Genomic DNA, 24362 nt, shown 5'->3' with positions numbered 1-24362 from the left:
GGACAAAGGAAAGTTTTCCAATTTTCATCAAAACCCCATTATAATACCATCTACGAGACTAAGAGTTCATGTTTCACTATTGGCTTTTCATCAACTTCTTAGCAAACAAACAGGATGTTGAACTTTAGAGCACATAAATAGCCACCTTACTCTATAAATCTAAACAAGTCTAGCCTATTAAGCTATAGGAAAAAAACTAGTAAACGATAAAAAAGAAGCTAATCTAGCCTGTCGTCTTGGCGCAGACCATTATAAACTGGCCACAACTTGGGCGGTTTTGCACGCTTGAGGACGGAATAGAAGGATTGGTGGTTTGTGATAATCTACGGGTGAAGTTAAATTTATTTTTAATATAAAATAAGATGTTCAGGCGACGCTAATATCTTTAAAGAAGTAAAAAAATAATAAATTTAGTTAATTTAATCTTGAACTCTGTTGTTATCGACTTTTTATCTAGCTTTATTTTTAAATTAATTAGTATAAGAATTATCATGATATGACCTAATTAATTTGACAGATTAAAAAATAATTTGGATGATTTATAAACACGTGTTTTGGCTTAAAAAATCATGATGATAACTTTTATTGAAAAAAATATTGAGATTGTAACTTATTGGATCAATCTCAGTTTCAAAGCTTAATCTGCAAACCAATAACTCAGGTCATGTACTCCATTAAGTTTAGTAAAATTGTTTCTAAACTATTTTTTTATTTGATTATATGATAACCAAAATAAATGCTTGTAAAATCTAGCATAATCCAATATTGAGATGTTTGTTTGAAATCGTAATAACCTATAGAAAGCAAAACAAAATAAAATATTATGAAACTCAATTCCAAATTATTCCAAGTTAAAACGTTGAACCCACAACTCGGGTAATAACTTTGTTTTTTTTTGAAAAATTATTTTTTTATTTAATTATATGATAACAAAAATAGACACCTACAAAATCAAGAACCAACTCAATGTTAAGATATTTGTTTCAGATTGCGATAATCCTATAAAAAACAAACTAAAATAAATCATGAAGCCAAATTTCTAATCAATCTAGTTTAACCTGTTAAACTTGTGATTCAGGTTTTGAACTCCACAGGGTTTAATAAATTTGTTTTCTAAAATTACTTTTTATGTAATTACACGGAAACAAAAATAAACACTTTCAAAATTAAGCACCAACCAAATACGAGGACATTTGTTTGAAACCATGACAAACTTATAAAAAGTAAACTGAAACAAATTATAAAGCTCAATTCAAATTTCAAATGTCAAATAATATAATTGAAAAAAAGTCATTAGAAAAAAATCAACAAAAAACTAATATTTAATGATGAAATTGAAAAAAAAATTAGAGAAAAAAAACAAAAAAAAACGAGTAGGGCTAGGCCTTAAAAAAAAGCCTAGGCATCTGGGTCTATACAACATATAACACGTCATCTACCACGATAAATAACACATCACCTATTGCTCCAAATTCCTTCTTGAAAAATCGAGGGGTTGTTTTTTTACCTAAAAAATTATTTTTTAATCCATTTTCACCAGAAAAACATCTTTTAAAAGAAACCAATTTATAAAAAGAAATCCTTCAAAATGATCTAAAAATACAAAATCAAACCAGATAAATAAGAACTCTTTCAACCTCTTATCTAAATTCTCCAAGAAGATGAAGTTTTTGAAAAACTCAATAGGACTCCATTGTCGAATGGAACCCTTTGACAACAATTTTGGTCTTTTTATTGCTAGAAAGTGGCCAACATATAACTTTCTCTCTCCTTCGTAGTTATCCGATAATTTTCATTTTCCTCTCTTAAACACATAATTGAAGTATTAATAAGATAAAATTTTGAAACCAAAATTAAAATTCAAAAACTAAAGGGATTGTAGAGGTAGAAAAAGAAAAGTAGGTGGATTAAACATAACTTTTTTGTTCGAGTTTTAGATTCTTCTTATTTTACACTTTGTTTTTTTTTTGTTGAATTTTATCTTTTTCTAAAATGGTTTAATAAATTGATCATTAATTTGGTTATAAAAGGTTGTAATTGAAAAACAAATTGAGAATAAAATTGAAAAAAAAACTTGTAGTTAATGTAAACTGCTACATAAAATGCCTAATAATTATATTTTATAACTATAATATAATTAAAAAATTGTTATTTCATTGATTTAGAAAAAACAACTAAAAATGTAATTTTGCAAAAAAATTAGTTGCAAAATTTTAATGCCTCTGTCAATTTTTTTTAATTCATGTTAAATTGATGAGTAATTCATCTATAAAAAAGAAAAATAAACCTATGAGCAATTGTTTTGACTATAAGTTTTCCATTGAGATAGCATTGTCACTGAAAAACCCATTTGTACCCATTTGTACATTTCATATGTGATGTGCTTTAATTATGCTTCATCATGCGAATTTTACAAAATTAATCCAAGACAACCAGAAAAGGATAAAGATATGTTATCTTTACTGAAGAGCATGACATGAAAGTTTTCAAATTGAAAAAAAAAAGTCTTCGGCAACATCTTCCTTCGTAGAAAAAAAGGTGTTGGCTAAACTAGGAGGGATTTTAAAGGTCTTAGCTAGTGGTAAAAATTAATTTTTAATCATGTTGGAAAAAAAGGAGTTAACAAAGGAATATAATAAAATTTTATCTCAAAAGAAAATTTATTAATATCATAACTCAAGATGCCATTAGATTACTTTTGATGATAAAAATTCATCATAGTTCCATACTAAAACTATTATTAGGCGGTAAAAGAACAAGATTAAAGCTCTAAAAGATGTTAATAACCGGTGTGTGTGGGATGAATAGACTCTTAAATGTTTGGTAATTAATTTTTATCATAAGTTATTCTATAACGAGAAAGATACAATTCAGGTATTCATATTAAAAAGAGCTTTCCCAGCTATAGATCATGAAAGCATGAATCAACTTCTTCCATCAGTGATATATGATGAAGTGAAAAAAACGTTGTTTTATATGAAATTGTTTAAAACCCCCGACCCGAATAGGTACCAATCTTATTTTTATCAGTCTCAATGGAACATAATGGGTTTTATAGTTTGCAAGTTTATCAAGGAAGTGGTCGAAGACAAAATTAGAGTGGCTGGGATCAATCATTCTTATTTTGTTTTGATCCTAAAGATGTATAAACTAAAGTATTTACACTAGTTCTGGCCAATTGGTTTGTGTAATGTTAATTTCAATATTTTGACTAAGCTTCTAGTGAATCATATTAAATCTTTAATGCAAAAAATAGTCAATAAATATTAGAGTAGTTTTGTCCTGGGTCGTTGGATTAGAGATAACATAGTTGTGGCTCACGAGGTTTTTTATTCTATGCGAGATATGAAAGGGAGAAAAGGCATTATGGTTATTAAAGTAGATTTGGAGAAAGCTTGTGATAGACTAAGGTGGGATTTCATTAGAGACACGCTGATGGATGCGGGTTTCTCAATTTAGTTAGTGAATCTAATGATGCATTATATTGAGACAACTAATTTAAGTGTTTTATGGAATGATAATCTTTCTTCTAGTTTCACACATTTGAGAGGTATTCATCAATGTGATATCATCTCTCTATATATTTTTGTTTTGTGTCTACAAAGGTTATCCTGACTCAATTGTCACGTGGTTGAATTAGGTGTATGAAGTCCTTTTAAGGTAAACAAGAAAGGACTTCATCTGTCTCATTTATGCTTTACAGATAACATACTATTTTTTGTTGAAGCTAATTAGAACCAAATGAAGCAAGTTATGCACTGCTTGAATTTGTTTTACGATGCTTTGAGATAGAAGGTGAATGTTGACAAAACAAAAATATTTTATCTAAAAATATCTCACATAGTGGCAAAAACATTAAGCTAAATGATTGTGTTTTCTATTACTGAGGAACTTGGAAAGTATTTGGTGGTACCTTTATTACATCATAGGATTACCAAACAAATATATAACTACTTATTAGAGAATATGCATTAGAAGTTGGCTAGCTAGAAAGCTAATAATTTATCATTGGCGGGAAAAATTACACTTTGTAAATCAATCCTTCTAATGATTCCTCTATATCCAACGCAATCCTTTCTTATTCCAAAATCAATATGTATGGAGATTGAGAAAATATACCGAAGGTTTATATGGGTGGATAATAAAGGAGGTAATAAAGTTCACCTTATTAATTAGAATGTGATATATCAACCTAAATTGAAGGGAGATCTATAGGCCTTAAAAAAATGCATTCGATGAATAAGACCTGTATTATAAAGTTAGGGTGGGGGCATTATACATAATAACACTAGTCTTTAGGTTGAGTGTTTTACAAGGAAAATATATCAAGTTGAATGTTTGCATTCCTAATATTCAAGCTAAAGGTGGAGACTCCCTACTATGGAAAATAATATGTAAAGTTTAGCCTTAAGTTATTGATGTCGTGAATTGGTCTATTGGTAATGGAGCAGATATTTGGTTTTGGAAGGATAAATGGTTGGAAGGATTTGGACCATTAATCAATCATGTTTTGCAAGAGATATCGAAAGAGATATTAAACACGACTGTTGTTGAGATGGTTTCCATTACTAATTAATGGAGGTGGGAGGAGTTTGCTCATTTAATTCTAATGCAGGTGGTAATGGTTATGGCTAGCTATCCCCCTTCAACTAATATAATGAAAAGTGATTCAGCTTTTGGCACAATTCTTCTAATGATATATTTTCTATTTTGTCTGCTTATGTTGTCCAAGTGGAGACATTGAACAAAAACACTCTATAAAGCCAATTTGAAAACTAATTTGGAAATGGAATGGGCTACAACATATTAAGATATTTATATGGACTGTTGCACATAATAGCTTATTAACAAACGAGAATTGAGTACGTAGAAACCTGACTGAAGATCCTAATTGTCATCATTGTCAATTGAAAATGGACAATGTAAGTATTGAGAGATTGTTATTTTGCTCATATGGTATGAAAGATGTTAGTCAAGTGTAATGATATGTTAAAGTTCTTCAATGTATATTTAAACCAGTGGTTAATAAATAATGTCATCTAGTGAATACAACAAAGAAGAAGTTCTATGGGCAATATTGTTTGAGATTACTATATGGTTTGGGATTATTATATGATATATATGGAAATGGAGGAACTTGAGAATTTTAACAAGGAAGCTATATTTGATTCTAACCCATTAAATGCTATCAAGTGTTTTATGGTAAATATCAAGAATACTAATGAGACTATAGTTGGTCATTCAAATAAAAGTAAACAAGTTTATATGGTTGACTAGAAATATTCCTAGTTGGAGTGGACAAAATTAAATAAGGATGGTTGTAGCAAAAGTGACCCGAGTAATGTTAGAAGAACTTTTTCAGGATATTTTTAGAACTTGAATTACTAGTTTTGTTATCGATATCGAAATTTGTTCATTGATCAAAGTTAAACTGTGAGTGATAATTATTAGGTTAGAACTTGCATGGGTGTTGAGTAATAGTAAGTTAATTTTGGAGTCAAATTCTATTCTTGTTATAGATTTTATAACAAAAAAAAAACTATGAAAATTTATGCAAACCATATGGTAATAGCAAAGGCTATAAAATTGTTAGCAAGATAGTGAGAGGTTAAAGTACAACAAGTATTTTAGGAAGCTAATTTGATAGCTAATTTTAGATTGTTCGAAAGTTATTTAGATATGAATCACTGAATTATTAATGACTCTTTATTAATTTGTATTTGATTTTGTATTACAACTTGATTGAGTTTACTTTTTCTCGTTTAATTTAAGTTTTTTAGGATTGTAAGCCCTAATTTTTTTTAAAACAAATTGTGCTTCATCTAAGCATGAATTGAAGCACACTAATTACCTAGATTTGTGCAAAAGTATTCATTAGAAATGTCATATGGTGTATTCACAAAAATATCCTTAAAGATTTTTCTCATGGTATTTAGAAAAAAATAAGTTAAAATTATAAATAAAATGGATTATATTAAAACGAGTTTAATAAAATTTTTAGATCATTAATTGTTTAGTTTAATGACACTCTGTTAAAGAAGAAAGAAGGGAGAATTGAGTTTAGTTTTTTATTCAAAATCTTTAAAAAACCAGTTAGAATTTGTAGTTATTCTAAAACTATACGGCAACTTTTTTTTTATATATTCTTACCCCTCTCACACATAACTATCTCAATGGACACATGCAACATATGAAAATTTTATTTATTTATTTATATTTATAATCAATGTGAGATATTTAATAATCATTTATTTAATTATATGTATAGTAACTTTATTTTTCATGTTACATAACCAGCTCAAAATATTTTTTCATACTATATTTAAATGTGTTTTGTTAAAAAAAATAATATTAATAAATTGGAGGTGAATTCCAGATAAAATAATGAGGGGGGTGTAATTCACGAATAGTTGACTAGACTCCTGAGCAGAAGACTATAGTTGGAGTTGGCTGTTTCTGAAATAAAGAAGGATTTGTAGTTGGAAATTACCACCCAAAAATCCCCCACTTAACAGGACACCAAACACCGCCTTAAGTCAAAATCACACGCAACACGAATCGAACTCCTCCATCCATCAAGAACAAGCCATCTCTCTGACTCTCGAGAATCTCAATGGCTACCCCGCAGTTCTTCCTCTCCTCATCGAAATACTCAGACAGCCTAACAGTTGTCGGAATCTCAATCTGCACTGCAATTATCTGCGAAACCATTTCATGGATCCTTATTTACCGAACAAACTCTTACAAATCTCTCAAATCCTCCATCGACAAAGCCTCTAAAAAACTCGAAACCATGAAAACCGATACCGCTAAAATCACCACCAAGAAATCCAAAACCAAGAAAATCGACCGTGTCGAATCTTCTTTGAAAGAATCAAGCCGTGACTTGTCCCTTTTCAAATTCAAATCTGGGGCTGTCGTTGCTTTAGTTTTGATCGTTGTTTTTGGGCTTTTGAATTCGCTCTTTGAAGGTAAAGCTGTTGCCAAATTGCCCTTTCAGCCTATCACTCTTGTTATGAAGATGAGTCATAGAGGGTTACCTGGGACTGATTCCACCGACTGCTCCATGGCTTTCTTGTATTTCTTGTGTTCCATCAGTATTCGTACTAATTTGCAGAAGTTTCTTGGGTTTTCTCCGCCTCGTGGTTCTGCTCCTGGTGCTGGTTTTCTCCCCCTTCCTGATCCCAAGACCAATTGATTCATCCATCTTCGGGTTTGTTTTTGTTTAATTTGATGGATTTTTAGTTTTTTTTTTCGATTTAGATTATGAATTCTACGATTCTCTTCGAATGAGAAGTTATTATTGTTGTTGTTGGATAATAATTTGATAATGGGTTCTTAGAACTTGACTGAAATTATGATCTATCGCCGTTTAATTATGGTTGGATTGAAGTCAACCGTTGATTATTAGTCTAATAAATTAGATTTATCTGCTCAGTTATCTTGATTATGTGATGTTTTTATTGTTGATGGAAATTGTTTACTTATCATGATTTATGTTTTTATTTTATTTTATGAACTAGAAGATTTTCAATTGTTTTGATTGCGTTGTATGTTACAGTGAGATTGTAATTTGTATAGCTAAATTTTGTTTAATAATTAGAATCTTAATTCATTTAACAAATTAACATACAAAGTTACCCCCTTGCGATGATTTATTTTTGCTTGCCATAAATGTAGTGCCTTTTAGGCTTTTATTTATTATCTGATAAAAGTATGTTAGTCATGCAAATATTTAAGATCATTTATGTAGAGCTTGGATGTGCCATTTATATATTTCTCCGTTTATCAAGCAAAGAGTTGTTGAAAGCTTAGACTACTAATGGAAACCAAGAATTTTAGGTGCTTATTGTTGTTCTTGGTTTAACATTCTGAATTGAACAGCTATATGTAGTGATTAAGATTCAAGGACAGATCTTCAATGGTAAAATTAATGCGGATTATTGATTACTTGAAAGTTAAAATTTAGTGGTTTAGAAGAAGCCTAGCTTTACCTTTAGTTTTTCTGTGATTTAACTGGTAGGATGAGGTTCAAATCTGAAGTTGATTTTACTGATTTATGAAAGTTGTGCATCCCTATTTATTTTTCATTATAGATTACCCTTTCTTGGTTTCCAAGATCAGAAAGATTGTTTTGTGGCTTAAAATGCATCTGTGGTATCTGTATGATGTGGTTTGAAGGTGTGTTTGGTAATGCGTGCAACCTGCTTTTCACCTGAAAAAACAAATTTTTAAGGTGTTTTTCAATGATTTCGATGTGCTGATGTCAAAAATAAAGAAATTATTTTGATGCTTTTTTTCAATTGAAAAGTACATTTGAAAAACACTATGTACCGCATTACCAAATACACATCAAGTTAGATAGCATGGGGATGACACTTGTTAAGGGACATTGAGGGGAGTCGAGTGGAGGAATAAAAGTGTCCTTTTTAAGCCATTCTATCTTTAAATGTGTTCTTAAACATATCCATTCTAATTCAAATGATGTTTCAAACATTTTCACTGCTCTGAATTTACAGATTCCATGCTGTATAGGAGGTGCATCTTTATAAGTTTTCTTGCAAATTTGCAATGGAACTAACGAGTTGGTGTGGTTCCCTTGTGGTTCTGGATGCTTAAAGTCCATATTTTGTAAAACTTCTCCCACGCCTTTTAATCTTTATTGGAAAATGATTTCGCATAGCCGGGAGAAAGTTTATGCAAGGCTTTGCTCCAGGATTTTCTGGTTAGTAGTTGGCATTGTGCATGGCATTCAGATACTTCTGTTCCGATCAACTCTATTACCACAGGACTTTCCACTTTTGAAGATTACTGATTACTATATAGTCTTCTGAAGGCAGGACAGAAGCATTTCGTAATGGCTGAACAGACACAGTCCAATGCACGAAGTGATTGAGAATCAGAACTGCATCTTGTATGTTTGGTATTTTGGTGTAGGGTGTTTTTCAATTGAATATGTTTAGTATTTTGGTGTAGGATGCTTTTCAATTGAAAATTCACCGAGGCTTGTGAGGGCAAAAAGGTTTGTGTGTAGCATTGACTCGAGGACCATAGCCCCTAAAGCCGGCTAGGTGGCTGACCAGCCAAGGATCTGGGTTGTTGGGTCATGGATTAACCCCTTAAGCATATGCTGGTCTTAGTGGGTTGATAATTGTTTTTAGGATAGGTTCCAAGTGATTTTGTTTTTTTTTTTTCAAAGTCAACATTTAACTGGAATAGATATTGATTAGATTAATTGAATATAATCGGATTAATTCTTTATTTTGTTGAACTTGAAATTTGTTTAGTGCTTGATCTAAGGCCATAAGGTTTATAATCATGTGACTAAAGAGTGCATCAATAATTGTTTTTTAAAGTGTTTTTTATTTTTAAAAATATTAAAATAATATTTTTTTTAAAAAAATTAATTTTGATATTAGAATATCAAAACAAGCTAAAAACACTAAAAAAAATCAAATTAAATAAAAAAAATTTAATTTTAATGAAAAACAGGAATACTGGACCATTTATCTTGCTCCTACATATAACGATTGCTATGAACAATAATTCATAGAAAGTTCAAAAGTTATAGATTCACATCAATAAATTCTCTGGAAAGCCTAAACAAATCATGTCGGTTGAGAGTGTTTGAAATGAAGAATGACTTTCTTTTTTTCCCTTCCTAATCATAAACAAAATATATATCTCTTGCTAGTTTTTTTTTAGCTTGAAAAGTTTCTTCAATAAACTTTTACTAAAATCACACTCACACACTAAAAAACAAAAACAAAATAAAATGGAAAAGCATGGAAAGCAAAATGATAAAGAGGCATGTAAAAAAATAAAAAAGTTAGGACAAAACCAAATCTTGATCGTGAAGTGATCTTGAATAATCTAAATTTTTTAACAGGGGTAAGCTTGATCGTGAAGTGATCAAGATTTGGTTTCACAGATTGTCAACGTCGGCCAGTGAAACGATGGAGATAAGCTTCATCGTCGAGAGGGAAACAATCTGGATCACCAGCTAAAAACTTTAAATAACCGTTTATGGAATATATGACAAAGGTAAAGGGTTAGAGTATTTCTAAACATCTTTCAAGTTTAAGAAATCCATTTCTTTTATAGCTCGAAGTCAAAGGAAGGATCTCAACCAATACAGAGAATTCTTTAAAAGTGGATCATGGTTTTTTATTTATTTAGAAACTCTATTCATTATTATGGCGATGGGTGGCAGTCCCTCAAATGATTTTAAGTGCTTGAGAATATTTGACTGTTGATACAAAGATTTGTAAGAATGTAGTAATACTCCCTCCGAGGGGCAACCTGGAGAGAACTAATATAAAATTCTGATGTCCATCTCATGTTCCCTTTCTCTTTTAAATCATCTTATTTGTTGTGCGCTTGCGTTCTTTTGACTTTAATTCTCAAATTATTCTTCACTGGGTCACTTAGTTTTAATCTTTTTTAACAGTTCAATTACACACACACACACACACACACACACACACACACAAACTTTGCCTGATATAGCATTCACAAGTGGATCCACCTGAACCAACCACAGTTATTAGTTCATACAAATATTAACAGAATATTAAAAGGACAGGCTCAAATTTAGATCAACGTATTTCAAGTACCATTAAAAACATCATTTCAAATACACAAACACTCCTAACTTGGAATGAGCTATGCACAACACAATTCTCTACACGCTAGACTCTCAAGCCGACTACTTGAAGACTGTTCTGTGACTCACTCAACAGCCTTAAATCGTCACTCTTTGTTAAAATTCAGATTCCAAAACCGTCCGAGACAACTCTTGTTGTCTCAGAGCCATCCATTTCAGCTCCTTGGTCCATCTCAGCTCCTCGGGATTTCTTCAGCTTTGCAACGAGAACCCACATGTTGGCAAGTTCATTTTCCAGATAGGATTCTCTTTGTTTGGATTCCTCGACTTTCCTTTGAAGTTCAGTCTCTCTTTGATCCTTCTCGATAAGGGCAGCTTCGTATTGAAGTTCTCTTTCTCGACTCACGGCGAACTCTCTCTTGAGTTCCGAGGCTGCCCCAACTTGGTCTTGGCGTTTCATGTGATTGTCTCTTCGGCCATTGCGGACAGTACTGCCAGTTCTCCGCTGAGTGGGCGAGTTCTTCAATGCTGTCAACTCAGCAGTTAATCTCTCATTATGATTCATGAGCTTGGCAACTTCTTCTGATAATGCCTTGAGCTCAACAGCAGCAGCTGAGGCTAGCCCTTTGGCATATGAACTCTCCTCAGCCAATTTTTGGTTCTGAGTTTCTAACTGCTCTTTTGATTCTGTTAGTGCAGCAGCTTTTTGCTTCAGTTCTTCTATCTCAGTGGTCTGATCAAGGAAAAGCAATGATTCAACTCATTGTACTAGTATGAGAAATGAAACTTCCAAGGCATCAAATAATGGAAATTATGCTGTGAAATTTGCCACTAATAAAAACAAAGTATGAAGAGATACAAAAAGCCAGGCATAGAATTTTCCAACTATATGTCTGCAATTTGCCAAAAGCTTATTTTTCTGGACAATCCACCATAAGTACAAATGGCAGAAGAATACATTTCTTCATGCAAATAATTTCTTTAGCTTCAATAGAACAACAAACCTCGCTTTCATCTGCTAGGCTACATGCTATGCTCGATACATAGTTTCCTAGAGACGGTGATCCTCAAGGTCTACAAGGTTCTATTTTGGTTTCGTAAGGCATGAGAAACTTGTTGACATTTCAATGGTATTATCAGAAAATTTAGCACCGGAATTTAGAATACAATTTTCCTTTCTTAAGTTCTTTCTAGGTGGGGAAGCATGATAAAAGGAAATAATGCTTTAGCAATCAAAATAACACTTGATTGGGGTGCCAAAAGGTTTAAATACAAACCTGTGCTTGTAGAAGCAAATCTTCATTTCTATCTTTTGATGCTGCAGTTTCCCTGTCCCCATGATGCTGTGCATGAAAAATTTTTAGTTCGGAAATTCGTTGAGAGTAACTTGCTAGAGGGCTAAGCTTTTTCGACTCCAGTGCATCTGAGAGCTGCTGCTTCAAAGAGACTACTGTTTCCTGCAATCCTTCACATTCACAGATCTGGAGACGCAATATCAAGTTACAGCCGGCCATAAACTGATAACACAACTTGCAAGACAGTGAAAGTTATATATCTATATAATTGTCAACTTTTTGACCTTTTCATTGAGCTGCTCTTGAATTATACGATTATCTGCTGCTTTAACCTGAAATGGTAAACAGCAACACAACAATCATCAGACCAGATTAATAAAATCAGATGCCCAAAAGAAGACCACAAGTATGGATAATTGACAAAAAATAAAATAAAATAAAAAAATAGTACCATTATTAAATAAGCTCACACAACTTAGGAACTGACCCATGACTACAATGTGTACTGTTTTCATTGATGACTCCAATTTGTCATGCAAATGAACTTAAGATGGAGGATGAAAAGTTTTCCAATTAGTCTTAACAAACAAGCTCAAATGATTTTGTCAATTGGTTATCAAACATGTTTTTATATGCAGTGCCGAGCTAATACAATTTTTCTCAGGTCAAACTGTATAGGTAGATCACCTCAAGTTCAAATGACTTCTCATTCAACTGCGCTGTCAGTTCAGCAATCGTCTGCAAGCACACAAGGACAAAAAGCTTAAAGGTGGACTTGCAGCCATACATGAGGAGTTTGTGCTACTAAAGGAACTAAACTTACTTGTGATGCTTCCAAGTTATCCATATTGTTGTGAGAGGCCATGATGGAATCAGCAATTTGCTTTTCCAACAAAGCTATTTGTGCATTCTTCACCTTGATTTCGTCACTCAACTTCTTCATCTCCAACTTGAATGCAAAAGTACGACAAAGTGAAATTTCTCAGTTCGTCAAGAGCAAATAATAATGAAAGGAGGTATAGAAACAGCAAAATACCTGAATCTGTTCCTTCTGGGGATTCCTTGAAGCCTCCTCAGATAATCGCTTCAAAGCACTTGAATGGAGTGCCACCTCTCCAGATAAAATTTTCTGCTGCTCCCTTAGAAGATCAATCTGATCACTTGTTTGTATGCTAGTCTAAAAATAAGGAAAGCATGAAAATTAAGCATGCAGACCACCATAAAGCATCCCCAACCAGAAAGATAACACAAGTAAATGAAAGGACCATTAGCATACCGAAGGAGTTTCTTGCCCAAGGAAATTGTCCTCAGGAACCTCTCTATCCTGCCTGACCTCAGATAGAAGATCAGCTGATGGAGAGCTTTCTGTAAGCAAAGGATGTGAAAGTCTGGATTCTGTATGATAATTGCAATTTTCTGCTTGATGTGTTGAAGGTGCACCATTAGATTTAATTCCACTTGATTTGTCACTGGTGCTCATTCCCAACCCATTATCTCGTTTCTAATCAAGGGCGATAAATATTTTTGAGATAAAAGAAAATTGAATTCAAATGTACTAGAGCTGAATTTAACAGAAGGAGAGCACTTCCAATCAATTAAGGATCACTCATTATAATGACAAGTTTAACTAGTTCTACAAGAGAACCAGTTAAACTCAAGTAAAACATGCATAAAAATCTTTTAGCTATGCATACCCGTAGCTTTAACCAGTTCAGCAACCCATGCTTTCGAGTTTTCTTCTCTTTCAGTGTCTCATCTACACTTTCAGTATTCCCTTCTAGAGAAACATACGAGTCAATGTTTTCATCATCCAATATCAAGTCCCGCCTCTTGTACGGTAGGTATGCAAGCTGCAAATTACACATAAACAACCACAATCGGATGAAAGCAAGTGCAAAAAATGGGGGTAAAACCCTGGTATACAGAGGCTCACTCTACCCCTTAAGAGTTCCAGAATAGGAAATAGTAGAAATAAAAGCCATTATCCAACATTTTATACAAGAATTAAGTCATAATCCAAAAGAAAAATGGATTGAAATACAAATGAAATGAAACAAATTTGCTCTTCGTACCTCTTCTTCGCCAAAGGAATGTCTCCTCCTTGGACCTGGGCGGTGAGAGATCCTTGATGGATGTGAAGCTTTTGTGGACACCAAAATTAACTTTGTCAACCGCTGTATTCTGCTCAATAGAGCTGCTTTAGCTTCCTCTTCTTGTTCCAATCTTGATTGCAGTTTCACTTGACCATCTTCTAGCTTTATATTTAAAATCCAATCAAGGAAATTGTATCATAATGCTAGTTAAATAGACTAAATGTATCAGACCATTATGCATCAACTATTTCATGCCCAACATTGGGAAACAAGATGAAAAAGTAAGGAGAAAAACAAAAACAACAAATGATAATGTTGCACTGAGAAAAGGACTACAATAAACTAACATTCATATCAAACATGACATAAATTAAATCTTCTAGTTATCTTTTGAATATCTTATAAAATTAAGAAAGAATGTTCATGTGATGGTAGAACTCTCTATGAAGTACCTTCTGCTTGAGGAGGACAATGTCATCTTCTACCATGTCATTCAATTGAGGAACTGTCACAATACCCCTTTTCAATTGTTCCAACTCTTCCTTTAAACAGCGTATCTCATTTTGGTACTTCTTGATAAGCGATTTCTCATCAATAATCTGTGAATTATTAAACATTATTTCAAATGTTGGCAAACGAGATTGTTTGAATGAATGCATACAATCTAGGGAAAACTACCTTGTTCTGTGCTGCTTGAATCTCAATGTGCTTTGCACGGTGGGCAAATTTTAAAGTATTGTGTGTCTCTTCCAAGTTACTTGATGAGGGAGTGACAGTGCAAATGAGCTGTATATTCAGACAGGAATGAAAAATGGGTCTCTTAAATGCAAGCAACAACTGTTCTGAAGCACAATGGTGTGAGTACCACACATTATAAAAAAAGACAAGTGCTTTCTTTTACCAAAATTTATCAAGCACTTACTGATACACGCCCATGACCACTTAATGAAGACTGAAGAAGCCTTGTCAATTTCGAGTCCCTGTATGGAATATGAGTGGCTCTCCCATCTGTCAACTTCGATATAACCTATGCAAGTCACAAATTACACATTCCAAGGTAAGTTTATCCATACAATTTAATCGTTTATGATTGAAAATTATTTGGGACTATCAAATGAAGCATATAGCATCTTTTCATGAGGAATTATAATGGCATAAAAGTCATAGTTCATTTAATTCTAAATAACGGGCACCAAATTGATGGTTTCCATTAAGCACAATATCTTGCCAACATGATGGGGCAGCTGATAGTGAAAACCCGATATTCTAAAATTAGAACATATTTACGTACAATCAAGGTGTGCATGTACATGTACATGTGGGAAGGACAAAGAGAGAGGAAAAGAAGGATAGAATGCATTCAGATCTTGGCACATTTAAAGAGCATAAATATCAAATTATGATATCAAATCTCTAAAAGCACATGGACCTAGAAGCATGAAAAGATAGCTAAAACAAATCAATCAATCTTGAGGTAACCCAGTCATACTGGTTTCTCCTTTTCTATCATGTTCCTGGCTCAGGATAGTTTTAAGATTATATATCATGTAGAATGTGGTCAGCTATTGTTGCACAGATGAATAATAAAGGTCTAAAAGGCCTCACTGTTCCAAGTGTCAGCAAACTTTTATTAATATAGGATCCTTCTTTCCGTCTCAAACCAGTAGTTTCAGCCTTCGAGCTTTCAGAACCTGCCAGATCGATGAGGTTCTGCAGGTATAAGTACAATATTGAAAAGTTAAAAAGAATTTATTGACATCAAACATAGCAAGCAAAATCACTAATCATAGTAAATCAAGGGGAAGAAAGAGCTGTTGTAATTCAAGAAACGAGAAAAAATCCAGTGACAAACTTAAAAAGGCAACCAACAAGTCTTTTGACATCAATTCTAGATATACGCCTTAGGAATTACCAGCTGGGACAAATTTACAGCCTCTCCTTTGCTATTTTCACCATACAGGCTACTCTCTATTATCTGCATTTAGAATAGTTGGAAACAGTTAATGGAAAAGGATAAAACCCAATGAGATGGATATATAAATGACCAAATCATCGCTAGTTGATTAAATGTATTATTCCAAAACAGGGTTGAAAATGATTTCTTGCAATACTTAAAGTTGTGACAAGATTGAAAGAGGAGTAGCATTCAACTATACCCCATAAGGCATCTTCCATTTTGGAAGGTAATGCCAAATATGGAATGAATAATCATGACCTTAAAACATACTCTTAAGGCTGAAACATTCATGCATAAAAAAAAGTCATGAATCAGGTTGTGGACCTTGATAGGAAAGAACCAAATTACATTTTGATGATGACATGTTACAAATAATGAAATTTAAGCAGACAAGGAATGCATGAATTATTAAATTAGAAATCTTTATCTCTTCCTTCCCCAAGCTCAGTTATAGAAGGGGAAGGTACCAGCAACAACAGGTTTCAATATAGGGCAGCTCAGAGTATATGGAGATTTATAAGAAAGAATCGTTAACATTGCTTCAGGAGTGCCTTTGAGAAATCTCGAAGAAGATACAGATTTTATTTTTTATTTTTCATCTTTTTCATTGATTTTTTATCTGCACTCAAAGGCATAATTCCGAAACTGCCAGAAAGACTGGATATTGACCACCGAGAGGGCAGGTGGTGAAAAGATGTGGATAAGTGAATCTTCAAATATTTCAGGAAAATGAATAAGTTTAGCACGCAGGTTGATGAATATGCATGTGCAAGTTGGTTAGATGTATGCTAGAACTATAAAAGCCACTTGCAAATGCAATGTAATATAAGAAACTTGGAAAGCTTAGAATTATCTTAAAGGAAGAGCATATGAAATGCAACAATCAACTAGAGCTGCATGAAGATAGTGGAATACCAGTGTAAATATTGTATGGCTCCTGCTGCTGAGTAAGTTAAAGTTTGTAGACCCAACATGTCTGTGCTCTGTGTCAAAAGAAAAATCCCAATAAGAAACTGCAGAAAGAATTGTGATGTCATGGAAATAGACATTGCAGTTTTGCTAAACATAAAGGGAGGGAGGGAGGGAGGGAGGGAATCAAGTAGCATCTGCGGTAAGACAAACAAGTTCACCAATTTGTAACCTTTTCTACCGGTCAACTTTCAACAAAATTACCTACTGCATTAACCTTCACAGTTCTACCAGTATAAGTAATGCATGTCAATTTTTGAAGGATACAATATAGAATTTTCCATAGATGTCGGCTCATTACTTGCATAAATGATTCAATTTAAAGGGTTATACGCCAATTAGATTCTAATTTATATAGTTTTTTTTCCTCCAAAAACTTCAGATTTTGGGTTAAATTAGTTTTGGTAACACAATTATTTTGTTCTTGGAATCATCATGCGCTTACTGCATATGATGTGACTTGAGAGTTACCTTCTCCAGCTGCTATAAGGGAGAGGGCATGAGCAGGGGATAATACAACTTCTTCTTTTATTCCCTCGACAAAGGTTCCCTACAGGCAAGAATCAAAATAAATTAAAAGATGCTTCTTTCCAACAGCTAAAACTGACATTTATGAGTAATTAGCTGGCCATATCCATTAGTAATCAACTGCCCCATGCAAGCACAGATAGAGTTGCCTCTGATGATGCAAAGACAAAGTACTCCATATAACACCAGATGCTTCAAAATCCCATTCCTTAACCAAGAGTGTGAACTGATATAAATAATGAAACAGCAAACTGAAAACCCACAGTAGCAAAAGTGTAATAGACACCCAGCAACAGCCCATTCCACCTAAGGAAACAAGCAGGCTAGCAGCTTGCACCATAAGATGCATGCATATTCCAAGACCTTGCACAATTTATTGTATGATAGAGGGAGCTCCCAGTCACAGGTGAATTATCACTTGATGTTGTGCCTCGGTAGTAGAGAGGTGGGTCTTGCCATCATTTTCATTATTAAATAAATACTGCCCTCACAACTTTTTCTTCATTGACATCAGCTCGATATTGATTTAACGTGGCAAACCATCATCACGAGAACCTAGATTCATCTGAGGCCCTCTTTGAACTGCTCTTCATAATTTCGCAGGACATGGTGCCCATCTCTACATTGATATGGTCTCATAATTTATAGGTAACAGTTGAGGGAATGGTGTCACCATGTGGAGCCTTTTGTGCAATCATTAAATGTTCGAACACAGGCCAAAACTTGTTCCACTTAACTTAATGTCATCCAGACTAGAAAATGAAGCATTAAAAGCTGAAATACCATGCCAACTATAGCAACGATGTCAATGGCATTTGTGCAGACTACTTGACTACATGATTGTCAAGTCATAGAAGTGCCCCAAAAGTAAGGTTATGTTGTTGTATAAACTATAGAAGGGTATGAGAAGACTAAGATGCCCAAACTTTGGGAAAACTACATATACTGGATGGTTGTTGGCCCTCTTTGCTTGGCTTTCAGGCTTGATGATTGTCAAGCATTTATTGATATATTTATATTTAATGTGCGAAAAACTCAAAGTTGTTAAACAAATACTCTAGCAAGTTGCAGTAGGGCAAGCAACTGCAAATAGTTAATTGTATTCTGGTATTAAAACAACTGTAAAAGTTGTTGCCATGAGCATGATAGTATCAGTGTGGAAGGTAGCATAGAAAAACATAATATGGAGTTGGTAAGCAAGTACCTGAGCATCTTCTCTTATTCTTAAATTTTGTCCTGCTGGATTCAACAAGTCATTAACAACCTGAAATGAAGAACACCAAATAATAGAGAAGTTTTAAACGGAGCATCAGTGGAGCTAGCTCATATCCAACAATAAAAGGTAAGAATAAGGCAGATTTATCGCAGTATTATAAAGACAGTAGCTAGAGAGAATGGGAAGCGGCTGACCTCATTATAGATCTCCAAGTATGAAACACGGAGAAGGAACTCTCGGTTTGGAGTCTAAAGCAAAGAGAAATGTTAAATTGCTTGCATTCAAACTAGGATCAAATAGAGTCATATAGGGAGGTCAAATTCATTGTAAAGTACCTCTTGAATGATACCAAAAGCATCCTTCACTGCTAATGGTATGATTCCAGGCGACCTTTGATCCCCCTGCCATTGTTATATGGATCAATGTAAGCATTTTGTTTTAAAATTAGTAAGCAGTCCATGAATAATCCACCTCAATTGCACAGACAACAACCAAAAATATACAGGCCAAGGAAAATATGGCATTTTCATTTTATATCACATGAGTTGTAAGCAGGGAACGATTTATAGTTTGTTCTTTTTTTCCTCGCAGAAATCCAAGAATGATACTATGAGATTTAAGGCATGGAAATATGCACCCTTGAATTCATACATGCATACATGTGTGTGTGTAGATATTAGGAATATATGACATTTCTATTTAATTTTGCATGCACCTTGTATGCATCGTAAGAGTAAAACAAAAAGGTATCTCAGGTAGTAAAATCTCACATGCATGGTATGGGTTTTCCCACTGCTTGTCACTCCATAAGCAAAAATGGTGCCTGTAAGAGCATGCAAAAACAAAGGTAAAATATTGTAAACATAAAAGGAATGAAGAAATCGAAGTTCCTTAGCAGAGGGATATCTATTTTGTTTACCATTTATCCCTTCCATAGCACCATTGACAACATGCTGAGCAGCAACATCATATACATGGCGTGTTGTAGTTGTAGGACCGAATACCCGATCTAAAAGCATGGGAAAGTAAATAGACAAAAATAAAATGAATATGTGTTATATAAACAAGGTTCATTTGGCTATTATCCCGAAAGGGGAAAAAATGAAGAGACTAATTGCTTATTAACTAATCCTGGGTAGCAAAAATCCCTACATTTTTTGCTTTCTGATTTTGGTAATGTTTCTGGCATGAGACTTGAGAGGAATAGAATCCTCCTAGAAACTCAAAAGAAGTATATAACCATATAGTCTGAACAACAATGTCTTCATTGTACCAATAAAGCCTTCGATAGATCAGTTATCAAAATTGAAACACAAAGCTAGTCCATCTACAATGTGTTCTCACATTCACCACCATGATGCAACAACTACGGAAATATCATTCAGAGTTTCACAAACAAATGACTCAAAACATATAACCTTTGAATTGATTACCCTGCGGCCATGGACTTCGGACAACATTGCAATTTCAGTTCCAATTAAACTCATTGCACCAATAATCCATTATATGGTTTAATTTCTTCAAAATTACCATAAAAGACACCTCTCAATCAATTCAATAAAAAACATACAAGTTCTCGACCACATTCTAACTTAACTTCCAACTACCTATCGACGCATAAACTAATCCCTAAATGCATCAAGCTTACACTACCAATGCCATTCCAATTCAATCAATCAAAACTAACTCTCCTGTCCATCCAAACAAATTACATACATTCAAAGAAATCTTAACAACTTACCATAAGCATACGCGATAGACGGATTATATTCATTACGCACGATAGTTTCTCCATCTGCATACCACGCAATCTCTTCTCCTTGCCTAATTTCCCTAGGGCTAAACACCAAAAAAATAGCAAAAACAAGCATTACTTATTTTCAATAAAATGAAAATAAAACTTTACAAAAAATGCACGAACCTTAGAGGCCGAAACCGGACAGTGACAGTTACATTTTCTTTGGATCTTTCAGTATCTAAATTAGCACTTTCAGAGTAAAAATACTGTGGTTTGCTTAGTGCTGAGGAGGATGCAGGCGAGCTTTGACCGTCAATTGAAGTCTCTAGAAATTGCTTAGAAGATGATGTTGTTGATGTCGACGGTGAATTCGCTGCTGCTTTCTTTGAATTATTGATTATATTTGATCTTCTTGATTTTGATCCCTGTGTGGTCGCCATTGTTAATTAATCCGAAGCCAGTCCTCCAATTAACTGTAACAACAAGAGGAAACAAAAGGAAAAGAAAAACTTGAAAAATTATGTTTGGAAGGTGAGAAAATGTGGAGAGGAAAGAAAATGACAGAGAGGCAGGTCTGTTTGGTTGCTGAGAAAAAAATATTAATAGCATTACTGTATAAGAAAAATAAAAGGAGAGTAAGAAATTATTACCTTTTAAAAAATTAGAGGAGCAGCAGCAGCTGCAGCATTGTAGAATAATAAAAGAAAATAAATAAATAAATACAGAGAGAGAGAGAGAGAGAGAACGAGAAGTGGTCGTTTTGGATTGTTAGAGAGGGGGAGAGGGAAGCTAAAGATTGAGAAAGAAGGACATCATCATAATCACCAATCATCAGTCGGGGAGAGAGAGAGAGAGAGAAACGTGGATAATAGACCCTTTTTCCTTTCTTTTCACTGCTGTTTCTTTTTTTTTTTTTTAGGTATTTCTGCTTTCTATTTTTTCTTGCCTTGAAAGCGAGGACGATGCCTCAATCTAAGGCTTGATTGCATTTTATATCCTTTTTGGTTTTTTTAAATCTTAACTTTTGAAAAGGAGGTTACAGGTAATCTGAGGACTAATTCGCTCACCATTAAAGTCAGAAAGGAAATGCAATAACCTTATTTCGAGATAGTGTAATTTTTTTTAATAAAAAAAATATTTAAAAATTATTTACAAGATATATTTTAAATAAATTTTTCTGACAAAATATATCTATTTTATTGGTTAGTCGTAGCGAAAGAACAATCTCTTGAGCATGATTAATTCTCTTTAAGTTATTTATTTTGTTATATATAAAAAGAGAAAAGTAGAAAGTAAAAGAGCGAAGGATTGGCAGCCGAAAGAAAGAATTTACATATACCGTAATTTTACAAATATAATAAAAAAGAAAAGAAGAAAGTAAGGTTTTTATTTATTTATTTATTTATTTATTTTTCTAAAATACTTCTGAGACAACGGGAGGGAGACAGAGTTGCCGAGGAAACAAGATGAGTCACAGGAGTCGCGTGTGAGAGAGGTGGTCGAGGGCGGGGCTGCTGTAGGTGGGTCCCATAAGGAGTTGTATACGTGTTGGCTGTTTAAAGCTCGCACATCTGATTTGTCAACGATTTTCTGTTAATTTTTTCTCTATGTTAACAATATAACTTTCTGTTGATTAGAATAAGAAGTTTATTGTTTAATGCATTTCTTGCTCCGTCAATAGAGTGTTTTTTTCTTTTTTTACTATAGCATTTTGAAAAAAGAAAAACAGATAAAATAACAAAGTATAAAAAACTATTTTAAAAAATAATATAGCTTAGAGAGATTCTAGAAACATACTAAAATTTTAATAAAGACATTACCAATATTTTTTAAAAAAATTTGACGAAATAAATCCAATGATTTCGAATAAGATCACCAATAACAATTAGAATATATATCATGAGCCATCAGAAGGCAATTCTTCGCTGAAAATTAAGGATAAAAATCAAAACCATCAACAATTCTTATGAATTCATAGCTTTAAAACAGAAAAAGCAATTAAACATTCCAAGTAAGGAAGTTAGTTCCATAAAGTTTGATGAAAATATCTTTGAAAATAAAATGTAACAAAAGACAACAAAGAATTTGTAGCGGCAATCATATGATTGTTAGAAGTATTAGCTATAGGAAGCTCTTGTATCATAAAAGAATTGAAAAAACTCTAGATTTGCTTATAATTTAGACAACTTGTACTACTTACTCCTATCATTATTTGTGATTTTTTTTATGTTTTTAAATTTATTTTATTAATATTACTATTGATAATGTTATTATTAAAGTTTCAATGTTTCTCTCTCTCTCTTTTATTATAAATTATGTGATCTTATTTTAGAATTCGAGAGACTCGAAGATCAATACTGCTTGTCATTTTACTGCCTGTGAAAAATATTGTATCTTTTATCCTCGGCGTCTTACTGCTTGTCATTTAGTGCTCGGAGGTAGTCTTGATTCAATCAATTTTACAAACACACATTCAAAGAAATCCTGACAACTTACCATAAGCATACGCGATAGGCGGATTATGTTCATTACGCAGGATAGTTTCTCCATCTGCATACCATGCAATCTCTTCTCCTTGCCTAATTTCCCTGGGACTAAACACCAAAAAAAATTAGCAAAAACAAGCTTGATGTTCATCCACGATAGTGTCTTGATGTTCTTTTTTATTTTTTTAAATTAATTTTTAATAACAGTATATCAAAATGATATACTGAAACCTCTAAAGGAATTTTGATTTGAATAAGAGACCAAGCTTGCATGTGTTTGAAAGCTTCTGTCGTTGTGGTCTTTGGTCCATACAGTACTAAGGTTGTTCCAACAGCAAAGATTATCTGTGATGAAATAAAAGAATAGACGAGGATATTGAAAACAACAACAATAATAATTAAAAAAAAAAGGCAAATCATATTCATCTAATGGTTGTTTTAACAAGCAAGACAATAATATTTATATATTCAACCTCCAATTCCAATTGATAAATGCAATTTGGTGCTACGGTGGTCATCAGCCTGGAAGAATTATGTGAAAAGAGGTTACCTTTTTTTATTATTTTTTGGGCATGAAGTCTTCAATATTCCATTACACAATCACACTGTGTGAGCTGCTTCATGTGGTTAATTTAATTTGTTCAGTGGGTTGTAATCAGGTTTTTGATCTAGTTAATTAGATCAGTCTGTCAAGTTACATTGAATTTTTTTTTATTTTTTTCAACCCGGCTCGATCAATTCTAGCCTCAGGTCGGTCAGATTTCAAAATCATAAAAATTATTCATAGTTAAGCATATTCACAATTCTTTCGAGGTATGTTTTGTAAAATTGAAACAAAAGTTTTAATATTCCTAATATATGAACGGAATGAGGTTTAAATAAAAATGAAATCTAAGCATAGTTTTATTTCTATGAAGGTGAGAATAAATAAATAAATAAATAGAATGAGATTTTTTCTTCGAAAAAACAATATGGTATTACCAGTCGTTATCTACCCACTGGTTGCACCTCCATCATTATCAGGGCGCCCACCATTATCAGCAATAGTGATAATATATATTTTTAAATTTTTTATTATTATTACAAGTATTGCCACTTTCATTACCTTTATATATCATTGTTACGACTCCATTAAAATCTAATTTTTTGTTGGGATTAATTATAAGGTTTGTTTGAGGATACATTCACACTTAATTTAGCAAATATACATCTAATAATTTCCTCGTACAGTTTTCTCTATTGTTGTGTAATGATAAATGACTATTCTAATAGCCTAAAATCACAAGACCCAATAGGAGAAAAAAGTAGTATCACAAGAACTACTTGCCTATATTTGGTAATGCAGTATAAAATGTCTTATAAAAATATTTTAATATATATATTTTTAATATAACACGTTAAAATTATCAAAAAAAACATATAAAACACATCAAGTCTGATATATATATAAAAAAATTAAAAAAACAAACATAAA

The 24362-nt window shown here is 32.9% G+C and overlaps 2 protein-coding genes across 3 annotated transcripts; one reads left to right on the top strand and one right to left on the bottom strand.

Moving 5' to 3' along the window:
- The first annotated feature begins 6464 nt into the window (after nt 1-6464).
- LOC133677475 (uncharacterized) lies at nt 6465-7437 on the top strand. Its single transcript, XM_062099555.1, has one exon. It carries the CDS (start codon nt 6614-6616, stop codon nt 7196-7198), a length of 585 nt encoding a protein of 194 aa, XP_061955539.1. The 5' UTR covers nt 6465-6613; the 3' UTR covers nt 7199-7437.
- Nucleotides 7438-10486: 3049 nt separating this feature from the next.
- Nucleotides 10487-21360, bottom strand: LOC133677473 (kinesin-like protein KIN-7K, chloroplastic). Of its 2 annotated transcripts, XM_062099553.1 has the most exons (24): nt 21053-21360; nt 20586-20875; nt 20406-20503; nt 19584-19673; nt 19435-19487; nt 19000-19065; nt 18859-18912; nt 18653-18712; nt 17392-17470; nt 16867-16934; nt 15907-15969; nt 15600-15704; nt 14917-15021; nt 14673-14780; nt 14447-14593; nt 13974-14156; nt 13596-13751; nt 13178-13402; nt 12938-13078; nt 12725-12850; nt 12589-12639; nt 12186-12233; nt 11884-12087; nt 10487-11339 (listed from the first exon to the last, which is right to left on the bottom strand). In XM_062099553.1, exons 2-24 carry the CDS (start codon nt 20840-20842, stop codon nt 10770-10772), a joined length of 3057 nt encoding a protein of 1018 aa, XP_061955537.1. In that variant the 5' UTR covers nt 20843-20875; nt 21053-21360; the 3' UTR covers nt 10487-10769. The 2 variants fall into 2 exon arrangements, with proteins under 2 accessions (XP_061955537.1, XP_061955538.1); XM_062099554.1 differs by lacking the exon at nt 21053-21360 and having other exon boundaries at nt 20586-20991.
- Nucleotides 21361-24362: the final 3002 nt, after the last annotated feature.

This window comes from Populus nigra, chromosome 17 (genome assembly GCF_951802175.1).
Source record: "Populus nigra chromosome 17, ddPopNigr1.1, whole genome shotgun sequence".
In the NCBI taxonomy this organism is placed as follows: domain Eukaryota; kingdom Viridiplantae; phylum Streptophyta; class Magnoliopsida; order Malpighiales; family Salicaceae; genus Populus; species Populus nigra.
The sequence above is the reverse complement of the archived record's forward strand: the minus strand, read 5'-3'. Positions and strand labels throughout refer to the sequence as shown.